This window comes from Vigna unguiculata, chromosome 8 (assembly GCF_037176805.1).
Source record: "Vigna unguiculata cultivar grain cowpea cultivar isolate G323 ecotype 2 chromosome 8, ASM3717680v1, whole genome shotgun sequence".
Classification (NCBI taxonomy): domain Eukaryota; kingdom Viridiplantae; phylum Streptophyta; class Magnoliopsida; order Fabales; family Fabaceae; genus Vigna; species Vigna unguiculata.
The window spans coordinates 8,908,980-8,919,113 of NC_140799.1; the positions used below are offsets into that span (position 1 = coordinate 8,908,980).

At 28.9% G+C, this 10,134-nt stretch overlaps 1 protein-coding gene across 1 annotated transcript; it reads left to right on the top strand.

The window, feature by feature from the left end:
- The first annotated feature begins 315 nt into the window (after positions 1-315).
- On the top strand, positions 316-1,594 carry LOC114193499 (protein OXIDATIVE STRESS 3 LIKE 4-like). Its single transcript, XM_028083326.2, has 2 exons — positions 316-839; positions 1,031-1,594. The coding sequence occupies exons 1-2, from the start codon at positions 562-564 to the stop codon at positions 1,461-1,463; spliced, it is 711 nt and encodes a 236-aa protein (XP_027939127.1). The 5' UTR covers positions 316-561; the 3' UTR covers positions 1,464-1,594.
- Positions 1,595-10,134: the final 8,540 nt, after the last annotated feature.

Genomic DNA, 10,134 nt, shown 5'->3' on the forward strand with positions numbered 1-10,134 from the left:
TTTATAATTTACCTTCTAAATGATTATTTTTCAAATTTTACAATTTTTTTAAATTTAACTGCCTTTTCACTTTAAAACAACTATATATAGTAAAAAGTTACCTATAAAATAAATAACAATTATATAAAAATAATTTTAAAATTTATTTATATTTATTTTCATAATTTAATAATAATTTTATTTATCATATAAAAAAATAACACTATTTAATAATAATAATAATAATAATAATAATAATAATAATAATAATAATAAATTTGTGATAACTGCCCCTTCCCTGTCTTAATGAGTATGTCAAACAACACCAGTTTCTTTTCTGCCATTTCTCCGCCCGCCAACATTATCCCCTTTCTCTCTCTCTCTCTCTCCTTTAAACACAGACATACTATATAACCCTCTTTCTCTCTCTCTCTCTCTCTGTTTTGAGTTCTCTTCTTTCACCCTTTCATTCCTTCTCTCAAATTCCTCATTCCAAACCTTCAATCCACGAGTTTCCGCGTTAACCCTCTACTTTCTCTAACCTCTGCTCCTTTTTCTTTCTCTTTTCTTCGCTTCCTCAAAATGGACCTTCTCCTGGGTCCCACTTTCACCATCGACGTCTCCTCCTCTCCGCCGCCGCTCTTTCCCTCCCAAGCCGCTCGCTTCTCCGCCGACTCCTCCGAAACCTCCTCCTCGATCGGAACCCCGGACGACACCGACGATGAAAACGACGCCGTTTCGTCCCAACGAAACCAAAACAACTCAGACCACGACGACGACGAACAAGAACAACAACAAGTTCACAACACTTTGAAGAGTTTGGCCTCTCTCGATTCCCTTGAAGACTCTCTTCCCATTAAGTTTGTCTCTCAATTCAACCTCTTTTCTTCTCTCTCTCTCTCTCTCTCTCTCTCTCTCTCTCTCTCTCTTTCAAACTTTAATCACACACTCAAAGTATCATCATGATTCTGTTCAATTGCATGTTGCGATTTTTGTTTCGGTGTTTATATTCAATTTGGTTCTGACATGGGCATGTGCCGATTCTTTTAAGGAGGGGTTTGTCGAATCATTTCATGGGAAAATCGAAGTCATTCACGGATCTGTCACAGGTGAACACAGTGAAGGAACTGCAGAAGCAAGAGAACCCTTTCAACAAGCGAAGAAGGGTTCAGATAGCATCAAAGTGGTCCCGGAAATCCTCCTTCTACACTTGGTCCAACCCAAAATCGATGCCCCTTTTACCTCTTCTCGAAGATGAAGATTTTTACCAACACAACCCCAAAAAAGTTTCCCCATCGTCTTCTTCTTCCTCTTCATCAGAGGAAAAAAAACACCAACATCAACTTATGGAGACACAGCAACCACAACCTAAGTCCTATGTTGATCACATGAGGCTTAAATTTGGGAGCTTTAAGTCTAGGAGTCTCTCGGATCTGAAAGAACATGATGAAGAAGAAGAAGATGACGATGATGATTATCAGTGATTTTTGGATTAATAATATGTTTAGGTTGTAAATATAATTATATTTTTAATTTAGTTTAAATGGTTTTGGTATTAACAAAAATATGTTTTGGCCCTCATATACATAATCTATTTCAACTTGGATTTTTATTATTGTGTGATCCTGTTCTTGATTATAACGTGTGGTCTTTAAATTACGAGAGATAATTACGTGTAAAGATTAAAATATGATTTTTTGTTTGATGCCTATTTTTAATTCTATGGTATTGGGACAATTACCAATGATCTCACAAGCTAAAATAAAATAATTTAATCAGAATTGACCACTTGTGTTTCGATTTTTTTTTTTATAATATTTTACATCAGAACTTTTTAAGAAGTTAAATATGTTTTTCTTTTCTTTCTGAAATTTAGTAAAAACTTGATTTTAGTTCTGATCTTAAACAATTTTATCTGTTCATTAGTTGTATTTTTGGATGGCTGAACGGTTCTTGTTGGCACACTATCTTAAAGTTGAGTTTATGTAGTTAATGATGCTTAATTAATATACATAAGGTCCAATAAGTTTTCTTATTTAAATCAATAAAACTTGTATGGTTTATATTTATATATATATATATATATATATATAAATCATTAATGCATTTATGTAAAAATAAATTATCAAATAAATAAATTCTTTAGTATGAACTAACGTAAATTTTTCAAATTTGAAAACAAAAATCCTCTCTGAGTATTGGCCAATGTGTTTTTTTTGAAATTTTGAACAATTTTTGTAATAAAATATGAATTATTTACATGGTAAACGGTGAAAATAGTAAAAAAAATTAGAAAAGTGTTACAAAAAGATGAAAATTTTCAAATTTAAAATCACCTATGCCCTCTGAGTATTGTAAATTGTAAATGGTGAAAACGATAAAAAAATGAAAAATATATTATCAAAAGATGAAAATTTTCAAATTTAAAAACATTAATTCCCTATGCGTATTGGCCACCGTGTTTCTTTTGAAATGTATAACAAATTTTATATATAAAATATGAATCATTTAAATTGTAAAGGGTGAAAACATGTGCTATCACGCCTGTGTGTACGCACTTTTTACATATACATGATATTATATTAGTAGGTGATGATATTGTAATATTATTAAGTTAATATATAAAATAAAATTATATTTATTAAAAATAAAATGGAATATATCATAAAAGATGAGAGAATAACAATTGATAAATAGGAAAAAAGAGAAGAAACATATATAAACGATTTTATAAAAAGCTTGTAAAAATAACGGTCAATTTTTAAAAAAATTAATAAATAATTATATTTTAAAGGGTAAAATTAAAATTTTGAAATGTGGATAGAAAAGAGGGAATCTCTTTATATATTTTTACTTTTAAATTACTTTTAATAATTACTTTTAAATTTAAATATGCTTTTAGTTCAAAAAATTAATAGAATTTTGGTTTTAATTTTATTCCTTACAAAATATTCCTATTAAATTATCACCTCATTAAACATTCTTACTTTTTAAAATCATGAATTATAAAGAAATTTTATTAAAGGGATAATACGTTAAAATTGAATAAAAAGTAATTTTATTTTTCATCTATTACTAATGTTAAATGGTTTCAGATTGTTGAATGATAGATAAGTATAATTAATATACTTTTTAAGATTATTGTTATGAAAAAAGATAAATGTATAACACCATTAATTAAATTCATATATGGTACTCTCATTAATGTTCAACTTTCATGTTCACAAAAAAGAAGATATTTTGGACATTTTAAGTTTTCGAAACAAATAGTTTTACTTAAATATAATGTATAGTCTGATTACTAACAAAAAGAATATTGATCTATTTTTTTATTTAGACAAATGTTAGAGATTGTTAATGAAAGTCTTATTTTAAGATCTTGTACTATTCTTTTTAATAGTCTCTCAATAAGATATTTCCGGATTTCATTGAGCTCTTACACAAATAATAGATCACAATTTAATATCTTAAGTAAATTTTTCTAATTCCCAAAACAATTTTTCCTTTTATAGGAAAATATTTTAACATATTTTTTTTTATAATTTTAGAAATCTTAGGACATTTATAATTTCACCAGTAAAAATACTCTTAAGATTTATAATTAAATATTGTTATTAATATCTTATCTAAATAAGTCACTACGATTATTATTATTATTATTATTATTATTATTATTATTATTATTATTATTATTATTATTATTATTATTTTTTACATGTACATTAATATTTTCTATAAGAATTTGAACAACGTACTAATAATAGGGATGGCAACGGGGCGGGACGGGGCGAGGCGGAGACAAGTTTCGCTATCTCATACCCATATGCGTAGAAAAAATTCATCCTCATTCTCATACCCAAACCTAACGGGTATCAAACTTTTATCCATCCCACTAGTGCAGAATTCCCATTTTACCTCGCCTTATATGTCTCGGTTGGCCAGGAACCGAAGCATATAATGGCGCGGTGACATTTTTGCAATTAGAGCCAAGTTTTAGGCCTCGGTTCTCCAAATACCCGAAGTCAAAGAGGGGTATAGGCCCCGATTCGCCCAAAACCAGTGCCAAATAGTGGTATAGGTCTCGGTCCAGTAAGACCCGAAGCCAAAAAGTGGCTGAACGTTAGCTGTTTGGCCTCAATCCAAGGAGACCCGGTGCCAAAAGGGGGTCTATGGCTTCGGTTCCCCGAACAACCGAAGCCATAGGGTTTATTTAGGGTTCGAATTTCGCGAACCCTTCTTTTTCCCCGCGCCTGCGCCTCTGCAACTCCTTCCCCTCGCTCTCTCTCTCTCTCTCTCTCTCGCGCCGCACCCACTGCCACCACACCCTCCAAGCTCGCCTTCCAATTCAGGCCCCCTCTCCATGGCCGCGCTCGGTGCTCGCAATGTGGTTGCGCTCGTCGTGGCCCCGCCTCCCTCGCTGGACTTCGAAACCTCCGTTTTCCAGAAGGAGAAGATTAACCTCGCCGGACATGACGAGGTTCTGCATCGTTGTGCTCAAAATTTCTCGCTAATTAAATAATTAATCGTTAATTATTGTGAATATTTTATTTAGTTAGTTTAGTGGAGACACTGAAATGACCTCGGTGTTGGTTTGTTGCATGCAATATATTGTGAAAGGAGGGAGGGACTTGTTCCCTCTGTTGCCGGTTGCTTTCAAGGGGATTAAGCAGATTGGTGTCATCATATGGGGTTCGCAGGTAGAAAACGGTTTAGGACTTTGGATCGCCGGAGAAACTAATGGCGGATATTTACCGGCATTTCGCGAATCCGTGGAGTCCTGGCGGGGACCGGTCTCGGAGACAGCGCCGTAGGGAGAAGGAGAGGCTCGCTAGGTGGAAGTGGGAGTCTCAACATTTTTTCAAGATTGTGAATTGCTCGCCCACGCCGGAGAGACCCTTGCAGGGCATCTGGAAGGTGGTTCTTTGCGATCGTGAAACTGGGTATATGGCACCAGTTTTGAAACAACCGAGGCATAAAACTGGGTATATGGCTTCGAGTGATAACCGAGGCCAAAAGGGGTACATTTTGGTCTCGCCCCAATATGCCTCGATTCCAGACCCGAGGCAAAATGTGAAAAATAACCGGGGCAGAAAGCCCTTACTGCACTGGTGTCCCCATCTCCACCGGGTAACGGGTATAATCTCGTACCCATACTCATACTCGTTATCTTACTACTTCAATATTAATTTTAATTAATTTTTATAAAGTAATAAAAAATGCTGGTAAATAAAACATAATATTATCAAATATTCAATATTAGAAGGACGATTGTTTGTTTCTTCGATATCAAATACTTTAAAATAAATTATAATTGTTTACATTTTAGATTATAATACCAAATAAAATTTCATGAAAACCAAAACATTTATTAAATTTGCAAATATTAATGAAACATAGTTGATAAAATTATTTTTTTTTTCAAAATATAAAAGAAAATAAAATTCAAATTAAAATATATTTTAAATGTTTGTTTACTTCAATCTTTTACATTCTAATGAATCTCTTTTTTATACACTAATAAAAGTTATAATTCATCACTTGATCAAAAAGATACAAAGAATAAAATTTTAATATAGATTTTGTATCTTTTGAACTTCAATTATGTTGGATGGTGATAAAAAAATATTCATGACAATTACATTAAATTTTTTATTGTAGAAATAAAAGTTATTTATACAATTATAGTGAAAAAATTACAGTATGATTGATAATAAGTTAGAAAATATAAAATAATTAGATAAAATATATTGAAATAGTATTCTACATAAAGAAAATAAACAACAAATAAAAATATTAAAAAATTAACAAATGTTTAGAAACAATTTGAGAGACTAGTGAAAGAAATCACACAAGGAAAGACAAATGTAATTAAGGGTGTGAAAAGATGAAAAATACCTTAGAGATCTAAGGAAAATTTTCAAATATCAACATTTATACTCAATGGTTGAGAAATAACAAAAATTGTTTTAGCAAAAAAAAAAAGAGTTCTTCAAATGAAACAAAAATTAATAATAATAAGTAAACAATTTCTTTTATATTACCTAGTAAACGAAAGGTTTGTGCTATTAAATACTTAAATTAAGAGTATTAAACTTTTTCATATGAAAGGAAAATATACAATAAATAAGAATATTAAAAACTAACAGAAATATTCAATACGAGGATTCTCTTTATCCATACCCATACTTAGTCAATGCGAAAATTTCTCGTCAAAACAAACGAGGACGAGTTCGAACAATATTCACGGAGACAAGTTTATTTACCGTCTCTAATTAATAATGAATTAGAATTACTTTCATTTGAGAATATTAGGTAATCAAAGTACAATTGATTTGTATAAGAACCAAAATTGTACCTGATAACACCAGAGGTAACATAAATGGATTTAGGCTTTAATTTTATATATATATATATATATATATATATATATATATATATATATATATATATATATATATACGGTATAATAGTGAATCAATGATTTGTATTTTTATTATTTTTTTCTTTCAAATATATTATGTTTCGATACTAACTTTATACTGTTATTCAACTGTAAATTATCGTATATAGGAATAAAAGTCACCATGCGTGATAATTTTCTTAACTTTTACAATAATTATTTTAAGTGAATATTTGTTACAAGATTTTTTTCCCGTTTTCTATGAACTTAGAGTTAGGGATATTTACTGTTCATTTTATTTTTTTTTAAATAACATTAATAATATATTCCTTTCAGATAGAAAAAAAAAGTCTATGAAAAAACATTATGACTATAATTTTCTTCAATAAAAAAAAATTTATTACATTTCAAATACTATGTTACTTTCTTAATTAATTGGTTAAGATCACAAAAAAAAAATCATATGAAAAAAATATCATACTACTATTTGATTTCCAGAAAAAATGTATAAACATATTCAAAAGTATTCATAAACACTTATAATAAGTATAATATTTCACATTTCTTAAGAATATTAAGATTTTCTTGGGAGACCAACAAAGGTTTTTGTTTAAATTAAAAGTTGTATCAAAGATATATAGTTTTTTAGTAGGTTGATAATTTAAAATATTACACTTGCATACTTACTTACTCATAACTATTTTTTTTTTTAACTCTTTTTGGTTATCCTTAAACAAAGTTAATAGTATTATAACTGTGCAAAAAGATAAAGTCTTAACCTTTTTATCAACATGGGTAAGAAATTTGAGGTTGAAAGAAGAAATTTTGTTAAAGGAAAAGGATATTGAAATTTTGATATAATGACATGAGAGGGCATAGCTGCCACATCTACCCTAATAGATATGGATATTGGAATTATATTCATAATGATAAAGATTTAATTTTTATATGTTTTAGATTTTGATAGATTTTTCTTCTTCTTAGAATTGTGGTATGCAAAGTTTCCAATGACCAAGGAATTGTTGTAAGTAGGTCCGATAATGACATAGGATCTTTATCATCACAACTTATACTTTATTCTGATAAAAATATTTTTTTGGTAGAGATTATTTAGGGATTTGTTAGATTATTACTTTATTTTAGAATATGATTAATTATTTTTAAAGGTTTTTTCCATTTTAATTATATATTCCTTATCCATAAAGTTTAAATTTAAAGTTTTTTCAAATAAAATTATGTTAGATATCATTATAGACTTTGACATTTTAGCTATGCTGACACCTCAAAGTCCATCAATCATTTATTATTATATAAAAATTTATTAAAAAATAATAAAACAAAACAAAATATGGGAGGATCACACCAAATCCATGATAAAAGTTACACTTCATAAAACATAAATAAACCTACTTATTATGAGAAAAATTTAAATAAATTTAAAGTTTTTATAACAAACTTAGTATCAACCTGTTGGGAATCCAAATGTGAATTTAAGTCTCACATTGAGTAACGATGAGACAATTGAGCATCATATAAGGATGAAGACCCATAAACTCATTGTGGTAAGATTTTGGGTTAAGAGTGGTGTCAATCCCTTATGTGTGGGTTGGACTCATGTCTCATTGGTGTTAAATCTTCCTAGTGATCCTCTCTCGAAAGATCCAAGAGTGGTATCAGAGCCTAGGTTCATGTGGTCACCGACTTAGACGAGACCCTGTATCGAAAGTCTTCTTAATAGTGGGTCAAGTAAATGAGTCCCATTAAGAAGAACGACGAAGGTTCATGTGGTCACCAACTTAAACGAGACCCTGTATCAAAAGTCTTCTTGATAGTGGATCAGGTAAACGAATCCTGTCAAGAAGAACGACGTCACAAAAAAGGGGTACCCAACACAACCAAATCCTAAACTCTAAATTTAGTATCAATTAAACCATAAATAGCTTTTCTAAACATGTGATGTAAAGAGAAATCATAAATTGAAAATGATATTATTGATTATGTTAACAGTGAAAATCATTCAATTATTACTTTTTTTAAGTATATATATATATATATATATATATATATATATATATATATATATATATATATATATATATATATATATATATATATATATATATATATATATATATACTTTTGAAAAGAAAGACGTTTACATAAATTTATCTATCCATTTAAAAGATGAAGATATTTATTTTTCCTTTTAAATATTTTATTTAGTTCTTACATATAAAAGTGGTAATACCGCGAGTTAGAAATTAAACATGATTTTAATTTAAATAATAGTGATTTTGCGTTATTTATGATTCAACGTAAATAATTTAAAATTTAATAAATATGTATCTATTTGCATATAATGCAAAAACTTCATCAAATTATGTTTTGTTTTTAACTTAATACTATCACGTAATTCAAATAAACGTAACTTAATTTTTTGGATATTGTTACTGCAAATTTTGTTCAAAATATTATATATATTAGTGCTATTGAGTTGTTGGTCGAACATAAATTGAGTTTATATATAGCGGAAAGTGCTAAGATAAATTAATATATTTTTTTTGTAAATGTAATATATTTATACAAGGAGATATTAAAGGGAAAATTTATGTATACTGTTTTCTTGTGTATAAATAAAAGTAATATTTTTATGCTTTTTTAGGATGGTATACAAGTCAAGTTTGATTTCCTCTATAAGATAAGAATCAAAATTGTGTTTTGGTTTCTTTGAGATTTCTAGAACGATTTCTTATCATTTCTTTGAAAATTATTTTAGCCCTGTTCTTTTCCTTTTTATTGTGATAATAGAAATTGAATTTTGCATACATGTGATTCAAATATGATAATTGAAGTACAATTTCTTGTCACCTTCTTTACCAATTCCCATGTTCCTACCTTCAATTGTAACCTTTTATCAGTGAGTAAATTGACTAAATCTCATGATATTATTGGCTTGTTCTTTCTTACTTGTTTTTTCTCAACACATCCATACCAAGACGAAGATTGACAATGGTAAACTATGTGATAGTTGCATTATTTAGAAAAAATTTCTTAACTAACCAACAATAGAAGCTTTGACTCATTTTGTTTGTGATGAGATGTAAACCAATGAAAAGAGAACTATTAGGTATATTCTTTTTTCTAGTTATTTGAAGATACTACTTTCATCATTATTGTTTGAAGAAAATTATGGTTTTCTTTTTTCTTTTATCTTAAAATTGTGTAATGGCTAAATTTGTTTGTTTGAGTGTTACGAAGTATTATAATGAATTTAATTAGTAGAATCATACTATACTAATTGTACCATTACAAAATTGATAGTGAGTATAAAACTAATTTATAAGTTTAAAAGATGTATTTATAGTCATCCATTAGAAATTATAGTTTATACCTTCTAAATATATAAAAGCTTCGTAAACTAGGAAGATCCATACAACACAAAAATTATATACTTATGTGATAATTACTCTCTAAACATGTCCTCAACATTATCATTGTTGCACACCTCTCCTACCTACACGACTCTTTGTTCACGTACAACATACGATCATCGTAAGTGGAAATCACAACACAATAAACAACATGGTAAGATAGTAAAGTTTTAGCAAGTTATATGCTCAAATACTTCATTCTCTATATGAGTCAATGAGTTTAGTAGAGTTAGAATGACTTCACAATTGAGACTCCCAGCTTAACACTGGGTACTCTAGTCATTCTCTTTAAAATTAACTACATTTGTAAGACCCGTGAAATTT